The 14605-nt window shown below is 44.6% G+C and overlaps 1 protein-coding gene across 2 annotated transcripts in view; it reads right to left on the reverse strand.

Moving 5' to 3' along the window:
• MRTFA (myocardin related transcription factor A) overlaps positions 1–14605 on the reverse strand; it is a 73008-nt gene that overhangs the window by 14091 nt on the left and 44312 nt on the right. For both annotated transcript variants that reach the window (XM_082776661.1, XM_082776660.1), the window contains exon 2: positions 12745–12810. In XM_082776661.1, coding sequence (XP_082632787.1) covers positions 12745–12751 — 7 coding nt within the window. In that variant the 5' untranslated portion in view covers positions 12752–12810. The remainder of the gene's footprint in view (positions 1–12744; positions 12811–14605) is intronic.

A 14605-nucleotide genomic window follows, 5' to 3' on the forward strand; every position in this document is an offset into this window, starting at 1 on the left:
AATGCATGCGTAAGCTTCTGAACTTTCCTACGGAATAAAATGCAGAGCCAACAAAGACAAAATGTTAAGACAGAAATACCTCCTGTGAAATATAGGCAGTGTCCCTCTACATTTACAAAAACAGGGTAAAAAGTACAAGTTAGTCAATATGCTAGGAATTATGAGCACACCGGTGCCCCATAATGAGATTCAGGCTACAGCAGTGAATGAAGAATAATTTGTAGAGTAAGTAAGCAACAACTGAGCACTAACCATAGTGAGTATACAACTGCTGGGGCAAAACAGTTCCTGTTCAGATTAAAGATGGTTTCATACAATCGAATTTCACACAAGCCGGGAGAAATCACCAGAGAAAGTTATGCAAGCTGGCAAATGGGAGTGCTCTGATTGCACTTTGGGATAAGTAGTGTACGGGCAGAGAGATGGTTTTGCAATAACTGAAAAAAATAACATAAAGAAAAAAATGTACTGGCCAGCTGAGACATGAACAGCCGCGCAGTATGGCCACCGCATTGTCATGACCACAAGCAGCAAATCCCGCTGGGAAATGCTCTTCTCAAGCCCCACGGACTGCTTGTGAATATATGCATGAGCTTGAACACATTTCTCTCGTGGTACACGTATCACGGAAAAGTGAAGTAAAAGCTTCCTTAAGCTCAGGCAATCCTGGGCAAAGATACCGGGCGATAGATAAATCACCATCAAAATCTACGCTGGAAACAAGCGCAGCAAGCCTCTTCTTGAGTCCTCCAAATCCCTCTCCCCCTAGAATGTGCCGGCACGGCAGTAATTCTTCGCTCTCCCCTTCCTACCTCTGCCGTCAGCGTGAGGCAGGACATGAACTTTAAGTGACATTTCCCTGGCCACGGCAACTGCTCAGGAAAGTCAACTGCAGGCGTTCAGCTGATTTCACAGGTAGTCCAGGAAAATCTTCAATAGGAAGAATAAAACCAAGACGAAAAGGATCCCCGAGTCAAAGGAAAAAAAAAGAACCCCCCTCCCCCAAATCCCATACACATTAAATAGTAAGCAATGCAAAACTGCTACGGGAAGACCCTTGCAAAAACAATGTCAGTCTCTCACGACCAGCTCTCTGCAAACAAGCACGGGGCTGGAGCTCGCTGTGCTGGCAACACGACAGAGGACTTCATATCTGACCTCTGGAAATGTCAAGAGGGCACAAATCCTTCCCTGCTTCCCTCAGCAATCTAGGATGGGGCTGCCATGTCAGAGGAGGGTGTCTGTTGTAAAACCCCGCTCTGTCTGAAGTTAACTAAGCCTTGCACATTCTGCTGGCCACGTAACGATGACTATTTTACTGGAGCAATTTGAAAAAAAAATAATGATAAAAAAATAAAAAATTCTCTCTGCAGAAGACTGAGGCTGGGAGGCAGAGGGTGCCCAGCACCGGCTGGGGCAGGGCTCCTGCCACCAAAGCAGGTCATGCATGCACGGCCCCTGGTACCTGAAGCAGCAAATAGGACCCCACAACGTGAAGGAACTCCTAGCATCTGATCCTTTCTGACTGCACGGGTTGGAGAAAATATATTAGGCTGTTCCTTACGGCGGGTTGTCTATCCTGTTCTTGAAGACCACTAATGAAAAAATGCAGCATTATATTGCAGAGAAATTATCCCAGAGCTTGCTACCTGAAAAACCTTTCTGTATGTCTAAACTGTATTTCCCTTCCTACAATTTATACTCATTATTCCTTGCCTTGCCTGCAATGATTACAGAGAACAACCTATTTTCTTCCTCTTTGCATTTATCCCTACATATTTGAAAACTTAGGTTCTCTCTTCTGCTGGATAAAATGAACAAAGCCGGTTATTTCATCCTTCCTTTAAAGATAACATTTCCCAGACCTTTGCTTGTTTACTCTCTTCTGGACTTTTTCCAGTTGATCTGCATTTTTCTTGAAGTACAGTGCCCAAAATTGGGTATATATTCCAGCCTAGGCTTTATCAGTGTTTCAGAGAGCTAAAGATTATTCAATAAGACTTCTCAGTTCCACGTGTCAGGCTGTTTGCCTTTTCTTGGGTGCATAAAACATGTAACACTGTTTACTTGTGCTTGGCTCACAAACCGTGAAAGGTCTCCGATCCTCTTCTGCGGAGCTGCTCTCCAGCCGGGATTCTCCATCCTCAGTTCATGCCACTGGCTGGATGTACCAAAAGGCAGGAATTCTGCGTTTTTCTCCCCATCCCCAACATTTCATTTCTCAGCTTCTCCAGAATATTGTGAGCCCCCCATCCTGCCTTCCTCCCAGCTTCCTAACCCGCCAGCTTAAAAAATACACACATGATTCCCTTGTTTAAACAGAATTACTGAAAGCAGTGCATAGTATCAGACACAGACGTTAGGGTCTGTCACCAAAAGGTGACTGCCTCCTCCCTGTGGCACGTGCCCCTCCCCAAACGGGGTGCTATTTAACTCAGTGTGAATCCTGACCCTGCTAACTGCATGGCCAACCTCACTAGCTTTGCTTGCAAAACTTGGGGGAGCCCCTGCTGACCACACAGTGCTGCCAAAGAAAGAAGAACTCGACAGACTACAATAGCAGGGTTAGCTGTTGATAGAAAATTTGTATTTCTCTGGTACTGAGATATTGAAGAATGCAGAAGGAATTTCCACCAGGCCTCCTTTCAGTTCGGTGTACCTTTGCCTGCCCTTGTGCTTTTGTCTGTATGTGATATATGTGTGATATTTTCATCCCCAATAAATGGAGTTTCTACTTTCTGCCCTCACTCCTGCACTTGGGCCTGGGACAAAGCCCGCTAGCCCTCAGTTATGCTGACACAACAGTTTGTGGCCTCGGATCACAGTTGTTTTGAAAGAGTTATTTTAACCTGGATCGGTATGCTCATTTACAGCCCAGCTCCACAAATAATTGTGTCAGCAAGACTGAGCAAAAGCTGCACGGGCAGCCAAAGCCAGAAAGGAGCGGCTGGGGCTGAAGCCCGTGCTGCAGCCTGCAGCCTGCCCCATGCACCTTGGGGAACAGCCTGAAGGAGGAAACGGCTCTCAGCACCACGTCCCACGCAGCAGGCATTACACGTGGCTTACTGCAGGGATCAAAGGGATACCACCATCACCAGAAGTGTTTGGGACAGAGGTGTACAGGGCTTTGTCCCACTCAGCCATGTGGCGAGTTGCAGCACCAACTGCTAGGAGAAGAAGCACCAGCTTTAGGTGACCGCCAGCAGGACACGAGTTTCCTACCGCCGCTGGGCTGGCTTGCAAGGACCTCCTGAGGTTCCTACCACACACATCCCAGTTTTTCATTCTCTCTGCTACTTGTGGACAACGATGCTTCCTCACAGGATTCCTGAAGCGTTACGATCTCTGTGGTCACACCCTCAGCTACCAAGAGAAAGCTCTCTGGAGATGAGTGATGCAACTGCGTCGTGCCTCCACCCTACTGCAGAAATGGTTGCAGCTAGGGCACTGCAACTGCTGGCCTTCCGTCTGACCCCCAAAGGGAGGCAGCAGCCACACCGGAGCGTCTACGATGACAAATTCCTTTCCATACAAAGCACAGAGATGGAAATCACTCATCTTTGCTTCAAGTTGATGTATTAATTCCTGTGAAACTGCGTCCAAAACTGCAGTGCGTAACTTCAGTGTTCCCTCAGCCCACATCATGTTTTGAAGATGACGATGTGTGAGTGAAGGGAGATTCTACTGCAAAGTGTCCAGGTGGTGCTGCCTGTAACGAAGGTGACTCGGGAAACCAAGGCTCAGCCCAACGTAACAGCAGAAACAAAAAGCTGGACAAAATGGTCCAAACATTTTCTGCTCAGGGATTATTTACCCTGCAGCATACAAAAGCCAATTTACGCCTTGCAAAGCTTTCAAGGACAGTCATATAAAGATACTTGAGTTCCTGTTACCCAGTGTGAGAAATAAGTGGAATCAGAACCGCTCTAAGAATGAAACATGGCAGAGGAAGGGGATGGAAGGATCCAGCCCCTCAGAGAGGAAGGTCAAAGAAGCCACACGCTCTGCATTTGCTTCTGCAGTTGATGGAAGACACCAAGATTTGCAAGGAGCCAAATAATGCAAAAGGGTCTTCAGAGATCCTCATAGCTCAGATGTCTAGGGAGGCTGCAAAACCTTCTGAAATCGGGTAAGATTTCAGAATAGGAATTGTCTATCAGACCTGTACACAGGGAAGAGACAGCAAGGGAGCTTTCCTTGGTCACACACAGCATCGAGCACTTCACGGACAGCACAGGCAATGTTCTTCATAGGCAATACCTGAACTGCAGATCAGTTGGTCAGACAACGTGCAGTGTTTGTGGAAAACTACAGCTAAATGTGAAAGGCTGAATCAAGAATCCTGCTTGTCATTTAGATCAGCTCATGAAGGAAAATTAAAATCTTTGTTATGACAAAGAGAAGCTCATGTCCTGTCCAAAACCAACCTCAGCATAACTCAGAGAGGCAAGGCCTACCACTGCAGCTCTTCGCCTCCTCTCTGAACCAAATTCTAGTTTCTCTCTCTTGTTTACTATATGCTTTCGTAAAAAGATGAGATAAAGAGCTGCAAATACGCTCATGACTTCCTCTGTCAGTTCAGGGTGGGGCACCCACCCTGTAGCACTTTGCGTGGCATTTGGTAAGACACACATATTTTGAACCACAGATCAAGGCTGTTGGCACTTTCTTCCTATTTGTCCTCACCCCACTTCCAAAAATCATTTCTCAAAGCACAGAAGACAAAAGTATTCAAAAATTGGGTCACCAGCACAGAAGGAGCTGTCATCTTGCTAGTGGGACAGCACCAGAGAGCAGGATGGTGTAGAAATATGAAACAGGTGGGAATACACAGGTGATGGAAAAGAGATCTTCACTAGTACTCTTCTTTTTAAGTAGCTCCAGCGAATTTTCCGTTTGGGACACAAACCTGATCAAGCCTGATCATTCCTGCTGATTTCATACCCCTGGCATGGATAAAAACCCTTGGATTAAGGCTAAGATCTGAGCATCAATTTAAGGATTAGGAAAAAGAAGCCACAATCAATGAACTGTGATTATTCAAGCCCAGAAGCATGACAAACTCAGAAAATTCAGCCACCACCAAAGCACGGCATGGTGACGGTGCCACAGCGTTACAGAGACTCCCGTGACTGAGCTATCCCAAGGGGCAGCAGAAGACAGGCCACGTGTAGTGGAAGGCAGACGTCCTGCCTCCTGCTGCCACCCCAAGCCCTGTGAGACCCCCAAACCTGCTCCTCAGCACCCTGAGGTGGGGCTGAGCATCACAGCACCACGCGGGTGGGACTGCGGGACCCTGCCCCAGCTCTGCCTTTTGGCTGTACCACAGCCATGCCTCCTTTCAAATACAGCTGAAATCTAAGATTTTTGTTAGCTTCAGCAATGCGACAAGCCTGCCTGTCACAGCCAGCGTGCAAGAATTGAGAGAAAGCACTAAGAAGTTTCGAGGGCCAAGCGGAGTTAATTTGAACTGTCAGAGATCTGTGTAATTTCTCAGAAGACTCACCCTCTGGAGGAGCAAAATGGAAATTGTCACCCATGGTAACAGTTATCAGATCTCTGAGTGTCTTGCTACAGCTTCAAGTCCAAGAACACTTAGGGCAGGCACATAGAGATAATGCACAGCCCACTCTGCGCATCCACAGTAATTCTGCAGTCAAAAGACATCGCTGATACCTGAACTGAAAACATAAAGGAGGTAATAGAAAGCTTCACTGCAATTATTATCATTCCACCTCCAAACTCAAGAGGAAAAGGGAGATAAGGAACTTCTAATGGGAACCCCTCAATTGATCCATTCCTACACCAAACTCAGCGCCTGTTTGTTGGATGGTTAATCGCCCCTTTGCAAACTCTTCTGACAGCTTCATGGAGAGCCAAGATGTGGGGCAGTGAGAAGAAACAGGACAGACCATTCCCAGCTTCCAAGCAAGAATAAGCCCAAACAGACTCCAGGGAACGTGAAGGAAAAAGAATTGTATCGCAGACCAAGTTTTGCTCCCCTGAATTATTATGCTTCTCTTGCAAACAACCGGCAGAGCTAAATACATTATTGTTGCAGGGATCAGGGACTAAATGCAGCCTGCCAAAACCCTGAGCACAGCCTTTTCTTTCTGCAACTTCAGAGAGGACAAACAGCACATTTCCACGGCTAACACAATGAACTTTCCTGCTCCAACCATGTCTTATTAATCACAGATGATACAAGCACGTGGAAAACAAACACATACAGCTATCTGAAAACATGAACAAGCCAGGTGCTGTTATTAGGCCTCTTGCAACGAGGCCCTCAGCTGAAATCTACAGACTCCCTTCTCCACATGAAGCCTCAGGCCTTTGAAATCGGGCTTCAAGAGAAGAGATCAAAGTCAAAGAACGAGCAAATAATTTCCAGGAGACGAGCTGCAGGTAGATAATCAAATTAAAAGAAAAACAGTTACAGATTTCTGTGTGAGATGCCACAAACAGAAAACACAGCTGGAAGTGTCCTCCACAGCTCTGTTTGTGTTACGCTACCTGCTCAGAGCTCCAGTTCTGCTCTCGGAGCAGGACATCTAGCAGAGCAAAAGTTGTGCTGCAGCCTCTCTATTTGAGATGTCATTCTATACACAATGAACCAGGAAATACAAGAGATGAAGTGGAGTAGTTAAATATATAAATATATATCTTAAAAGTTTGATGGGTTTGGGTTTTTTATTAAAAAAGTCTGTGAGTAACAATAATCACAGACCATATGTTTGTTTTTAACTCCTTATCCTAAATGGTATCCTAAATGAAGCACAATTTCAGCTGGTTTTGTTTGTGGAAATACCTTGTGGGACAGAAGCAGCAGCAGTGGGCACAACAGCAGAAACCAGGTGGTAGGGAAGTATAAATTTGTATTGTTGTTACTATAGATACACTTTCAAAAATACAAGGAGCATCACTTCGAAGTCCTGATGTGTAAAGAAGCATGCGCATGCCGGAGCACGTTACGCAGCACAGACACTCGAGGCAGGAAGAGTGTTTTGGGGGGATTAAAGCAATCGGTTTCTCTGCAATTCAAATATAACACACTGATTCTGAGCCACACATCAACACTCCTGAATTAATAAAACTCCAGGCAGCCATAGCAGCTCATCTTCTATCACGGCCTTGATGCAGAAGGTGAAATGTTGTGGAGACATTACGAATTGCACCTGAAGTCGCCGACACGACTGCAGAACACTTCCTGTTGCGAAAAATGCAGCATGTTTAGGTAACTGTGCTCTAACAGCTCACTACCTTTCCCTTCCTCGACATGGATCAACAGACGATCCTATTTAGCAATTAACACAGTTAAACAAATCTAAAAGCCAGATGTTTTTGGTTTGTTTTGACAACATGTCAGTATGGCCTACCGTAGCTATTGTTCATAGCGGGAATCAGGAATTGACAACATCCCCAAAGGACCGGCCTCCCTCAGCCACTGCCCCGTGCATGGCATTGAGAAGCTGCAGGTTTAAAACTGCAAACATTTTGCTTACTGAAATCAGTACCTCAACTGTTTTATTGTAACGGATGCAGAAGGCCTCGCACAGGCTCTGCACACATGACTACTGATAGGCCAAAACATAAATGTGGTCTGTATCCTAGACTGGCCTACTTTAGGCCAAAACACAGGCTGTGCTCTGTATCTTAAAATCACTTTCTAAGTGTCCCCAGCAACTGGCAACACCTTTAAATTAATTCTGAGCAATGTCTCTTGTACACCCTCCTTAGGAGAGTCAAAGTACACCCTCCTCAGGAGAGTCTGAAAGCCGGTAGGCAGCACAGGATTCACCAATGTCGTATACCAAAACACACTCAGGTAACCAACAGGCTGCATGTCCAAGTAGGAAACTGCACTGGAGTGTTGGTAACTCAAACCTACAGCATGCAATCACCTCAGCATGGCAGCCTGTAAAAACAGAGACATTAGAAAAACAGCACAAATTCCAGCCTTCCTGGATTCTACCCTGACTGCCATCTTCTAACTGCTCAGTGTGAAGAGAAGCTCTATTTCCAATTATTAAGCGATTTGCACTAAGCAGTTGCTGTGACAAGAGAAGACAAAGTACTGTAAATCAGTACTGGTCCCAGCAGAGAGGTAACGCCAGGTGCATTCAGATGAGACATTAGGAAGAAATTCTTTTCTCTGAGGGCTGTGGGGCACAGGCTGCCCAGAGAAGCTGTGGGTTCCCCATCCCTGGAGGTGTCCAAGGCCAGGCTGGATGAGGCTTTGAGCAACATGGTCTGGTGGGAGGTGTCCCTGTCCATGGCAGGGGGTTGGGATTAGATGGTTTTTAAGGTCCCTTCCAACCCCAACTATTCTAGGATTCTCTGATTCTCTGAACTGCCAAAGCAAAGCAAGCACTAGCTCAGAGGGTTCATGGGATGAAAACCCCAAATTGCCAGCAGGAAAAAAGTTTACAAGGACTTGAGCTGAGTACTGTGTGCTGGAGAGGACAGCAGTATTTTGTTCTTTTCTATTTTTTACACCTGCCTTCTACACACATTCATACACGCTGTGTACATGGCATTCTGGAACCCAAACACACAGCCAAAGTAATTGCATGTGGGCTCAAATCCGGGAAGCAGCAAATACACTGAAGCAAAAAAGAAGCACATGGAAATTCTCTACCTGTGCTGTAGCTCCCCTCCTCTTAGCTCTCAGTTCAGACAATGCCCTTTTCAAAGGCTGCCTCCATCACCTTTCAGATATTCACAAAGCAATGCGGAGAGCAACACAAAGCACATCCCCGGAAACAATTTTCAACTTCTGCTTCATCTGCTTGGTGAATCTAATGGTCACTACGGCAGCTTCCCTGCAGGACTGCGCCACATGAAAGCCTTAATTGGCTCTATTTTGTGTCTGCAAAGAGAAGCCAAAGATCACAGTCCCCGGCTGATAAAAAAAGGGGCATGTGAAGCTTTAAAACAGGCGCAGAAAACAAACAGAAAAAGCAAAACATGTTTTGCAAAGCAGAATATTGCTATACTGGCCAAATGTCTTTCCCCTAAAATTATAGTTGAAGATACTTTCCACGTGTTTTTCTGCTCAGATGAGTATTAGCTGTTGTGCTAAACATTCTTTTCGAGGGTGGAAAACTGGACATTTAATTCTAACAAAACAAAACAAAACAAAAACTTACAATAGCTGTGACTTAAATTTGACACTGACAGCTTCTGCCTGTTCTGCTACAGCACGACAGGGTTCAGTTGAGCACTGAAGAAGTTTTTGTTTAGTTTGCATTTTAGAGAATAAGAAAATCACTTCTGCATAGTTACCAAAAAAAATGCAAATAGTCAGAGAGCTTCTCTATTGGCACTATCAAATAATAGGCCAAAACTTGAATGAGTATGAAAACTCTCCTTGTTTCTAGATACAGTCCTAGCTCAAATCACAGGCATGTCAGCTGCAGATGAAGGCTTGCTTATCACCTCCTTCCTACAGGCAATGCAGAATTTTAACCTTCAACTAATGAATCCTGCTACTAGTAAAAGGTTATGCAAAGTGATAACAGAGGAGCAAGAAGAATTAATGAAGCATTAAACTAAATTATTTTGAGTCCTCCGTCACTGCTTATAAATGTTTTATTTCTATCTACAATACACTAATTCTTTAGTGAAGCGTAGCCCTGCTGTAGGTGGTTGGTGGGCTGGAAAGGTTACTCAAGCAAGATTAAGTGTACTTGGTGTAAGATTGTTGAAACGTTTGCCTTTCCTCCCTACCATATAAACAAAATTCCACATGGGAACAAAGAAAGCAGTTCCCTGCTCCATTTCAAACAAGCAAAGCAGAACAGGGTGACTCTTTCAGGCTCTTCACTGTGAGCATCAGCTCCTTTACAAACACACATTCTCCCACTCCTCAGGTTTAGAGTGTCCAAAAGCCTTGTGTGGAAGGAAGCCTGAAATACAATTTCTTATTTACAATTCACAAACTCAATCCAAACACCACGTAAGAATTGTATTGCATTCAGGAGAACCAGAAGTACTCAAGTGAGCTTGCACAACAGATAGGTTTTAATGTAAAACCAGAACTTTTACTTCCTCCATTCTTGGTTCACGGATTTCTGCAGGTCTGTTTGGTGATGGGATCCAGGAACTGAACGGAATTAAAGGCTAAATCCGAGTGAACATCTGGGATAGCATAATAAGAGCAACTCTGCCAAGAAAAACAGTTGATACTGAGGAACTAACATCCACACTCTGTATGTGAAAGTGAAACAGGAGGTGGTGTGTCAGATGAGCCCTAGTCTGGTCCCATGGACCAAATGAGTATTAGCTGTAAGCAGAATATTCTTCAGCTCAGTTTCACCCCAATTTAATACAACTCTCCAATTCTGTGAGCTTTTTGTGTGCAAAGCAAGGTACAGCAGGCACGTGCAATCGGGAGTTTGACTTCAAAAGCACTTTCCTAACTCAAGCCATAATGCTAATGAAGGTCCACCCATAACCACTGCAGTTCTTTCAAGCATGATAAGGCTCTCCAGATGGGAAATACAGGCCAGAAGCCAACCAGCACTTCCCGTGGAGAGAGCACGCCAGCTCATTTCATTCGGCGCCAAATCATCCTCTGGATTCCCATTTTTAATTTTTGTTAAATCCTGATAAAGGGCTGAGCAGGGCTGGTTTCCTGAGTAACGAACTCAAGAGGGAGACATGGGGTCCGCGATCGCTATGTATAGCAGCAGATGACAGCGGAACAGGATAAGTACATAAATGCTTTCACAGACAGGGTTTACATGGTAGAGACATGACAGAGTACAGGAGACCTGCACATTCTCAGTGGAAAGGTAAAATGTCTATTCTGAACGGCTGAAAGGAGGAGCAAAGCTGTTGTGACTCAGATGCCTTCAGAAAGAACAGGGCCCTTAGTCATCTCCTGTCCTTCTCAGGTTAAAAATGGGATTTTGCTTTAAGTATCACAATTCGTCTCACATCTGATCTTCTCATTAAAAACGGCCCAGACAAATAATGGTTTAAACATTTCCCTATGTGTGGTTATTTCCAGTTGGCAGGTATGGGTAAATGATACCATGGCTTGGAGAGGAATAATTTTAACTCATGTTTAGAGCAGATCTGCTCAAATGTTTTTTCTTCACTGAAGAAAGAACCTTTTAATGTGGTGCCAATGTTTTCGCAATGATATTTCACTGAGCATTCTTCTTTGGTCTGTCATGAAATTCACACGTAAGAGACATAAATGAAGCAATGAAGGGTACAAGTCTGCAAAGACTCGTTATTTAGGCTATATTTTAAGCAAATTTAAGACTGACTAATTACTCTGGGTGCCTTACTTGAATTACTTGAAAGGGCATCATTTTCAAAGGGCCTGTAAAACAGACCCCTCTCGGGAATCACAAGTTTGGCCAGCCACGCTTTGAAGAAAGCCAGTACAAAACATAACCTAATACAGATTTGCATACATATCCACCTACAGCAGAAGACCACAAAGAAGTCAGGAACATTCAGGAATATTTGCTTCTGGGAAACATTAGCAAAAGCACACAGCCACTGGGACACTAATCTTTCATCCAAAAGCAAGTAAGTGTATTCTGTAGAAACATGTATATGAATTCCCCAGGCGAAAATAAGACAAGCGTGATGTACTACATCCAGACAGGTCAATCCTTCCTTTTTAATTTGGTAATAGAATTTTAAATAGGGGTCCCAGAAACATCTTGAGCATGTCACTACCTTCCAGAGAGCCACTTCAGCTGACAGAGGGGTGCTGACAGGTTCTCTTCATTCAAAGAGAGAGCTGACAGCCTAACCTTATGACATTAGCAAAGCCTAAGTCACATCACTGTGTCATATTACAGTGTGCACCCCAAAAATAGAAGGAACGAGAAACTCATTACTACGTTGTGTTCAAATAAGGTGTGTGAAGTGGGGGAGGAGGGAAGTTTTTGAAAGAAGAAAACATTTACCTGAGCCTCTGCCTTCTATTGAAGCTGTTAAGTGAAACTGAGAGGAACTCTTAAATGCTTGCTCTTTGGTCTTCCTTCGAGTTATTACCTCTAAGTCATTCAGCTCAGAAGTGCATGTGGGGGGTGGGAAACAAAAAAAATATCTTTTCTCCAGTGCTAAACTGACAGAGAATTTACTAAAGCTTGGCATTAAGGGATATCCAATGTGTCTACACAGACACGTATATTAATGTTCTCTGGCTCTGCAGACTTAGTCTTGCCCTGCAAGAAGGGGACTGGCTGATGCCCATAAGTCCCTTGCTGGCTACGTGTTCTAGCTACAAACATAAAACATGGTCCCTTGGTTAACATCTGGTAAGTGCTGCCAGTTTTGACCAGGTTTATGGAATATGTTACATACAAAGTTAGAACTGCCTCTGAGGTCTGCAGAGCTGACAAACAAGAACAGAAACTGCAAAGGCAGGAAGCCTGTTAAAAGAGTGATTATCAGCATGTGTCAAGAATATCAGACACTTCAAACATAGCATGGTCTCCAGAAGACTCTTCACTACGATCAAATTCAAAAGCTGTTTTGGAGTACGGTTACGCTTGGAGCCATTACTCTGTTCCTTGGTATCAGAGGTGGCCCCACACCTAGAGTACCAACGCCTCCGAAGGACAACGTTGAGTGTAACAGGGTGGGGCTCTTCTCTATGATGTTTTTCATCCAGGAACGGAGAATTTGATCTTTCGTATCATTTGTGAAACCAGTCCCGACTCAAAAAACAAGCATAATAACAAAAAGAGAAAGAGTTTAAGTGATACTCACGCGGCATGATCCCTTGGCTCACCAGCTCCTCCCGTGTGCGTCGCTGCTGGAGCTTCAACTGCAGCACTGCACAACAGCAGAGAGAGGGAAGAGAAAGAAACCCATCAGTGCGAGAAACATCAGAGGACACATTTTCAAACGCATCTTCTTCTCTCCTTTGGACGCCAAGGCAGTAGCGAGCAGCAGGACGAGAAGACCTCCCTCCCACCCAACTCCCCTGCAGCACGCAATTGCAGAAGTGGCCGTGAGCGGCGAGGTTTCCGTATTCTGCTGCGGGCAACAAGGAGAGGAAGTTGCAAAGGGTCTTGGCAGGGTGATAAAAATCCGCAAAGCAGGGCCTGTTTCTCAATTCTTTCTACAGCTCCAAGTTCTTTCAAGCCATTAGCATTCAAAAACAAACAGAGAGAAACGTTGGTCTGACAGGCCGCCAGGAAAAGCAGCGACACCCCACCTGCTAATGACTCCTCAAAACTCTAATTACAGATTAAATTGATATGACAAAATCACTGGTCATTAAGCTTTCTCTAAATTACAAGGCCGACTGCCTTCCCTGGCACTGAAATCCTTCCACCTTCAGAACCATGTAATGAAAGTGAAATATCATGGGCATATCTGCAAGTGTCCTTGTTCCCCAGCAAAAGGGATCCCTTATCTCTAGTATGTCTCCAATTTCTTTGAGTGCTATAGAGCATGTGTTACCTGTATGAAATACAGTTATCTATTTTTTTTTCTAATGCAAATGACTGGATTATTTCCACATTAAGATTAGAACAGCAGTTTCCATTTAAACTATACAATCAAAGCAAAATTCTCGAGATCGTTCTTACGAACAGTCAAAGACAACTTCCATATGAAAGGGACCTCATAAAGCCAAAGGAAAAATCCCATGAGCCGTGCACACACACACACAAACGCACAGACACATCGATTTGGGACAACTTGAATGAACACTCACTGAATGTTTGCAATCAAGCCTAAGCTCCTAAGTACACTCAACAGAAAACATTATAAAATTAATGGCATGGCTTCTTCCACATTTAAATTTCACTTTCTCTGTCGTGTTTATGCCTGTTGTATAGTCCACATAACAGAGGTCTGCACAAATGTAATAGAACTACCAAAGAACAAAACTGCTCTGCTAACTAAACCATCTTATTATAACCCTTATGCTTCCTTTCTCGGTTATTTTTTTCTGTCCAATACATTCATTTCTGACATTAGATCCAAATTTATACTGTACACTCCCTAAAGCAGAGATCAAAAACTTCAAGAGAAGATGCCACTTCACCTACTTACATACATCATCGCATTTTACCTGTTTCCTTAAACCTCCTATTTGCAGTTTTTCTTTTGAGGGAGATACCCCTTCCAGTAAGGCATCTGGTCTTCACAAGAAGTTGACAGGAGATGTAAAATCCATCTCTTCTGTGGTCGCTTGCACCGTGGCTAATCGCCCGCACTTAAATGCTTGGATTTGTCTAGCGTCAGCTGCCTTTGGCTCTTGACATTGCTTTTTTTGAAGTTTATGACAGTGCGAATATAATTCCTACCTCTGAAGGCACTTCTGTATACAGTGTGCAACCAAGTTCCCTCTCTTCACTTTCTTGAGCCAAACGAGGATTTCTCAACACACGCATCCCAGGCAGGAAACTATTTTCTTCACCACAGGGAAGGGAGTGAGGGAGTGAGCTAGAGCAGAGCACCACACAAATCCTGCGAGGGATCAGCCAAGAGCCCTGGCGAGGAGGAGGGAATTCAGAGGGGAAGAACAGGCCCTCAGTTTGGCTGTGAAACTGCAAACAGAAGTGGTAGTCCCCAATTCCCCCTCCCACCCAGCCGTGCAATCTCACTCCTACTTTTG

Source organism: Aythya marila (genome assembly GCF_965140915.1).
Source record: "Aythya marila genome assembly, chromosome: 1".
Lineage (NCBI taxonomy): Eukaryota > Metazoa > Chordata > Aves > Anseriformes > Anatidae > Aythya > Aythya marila.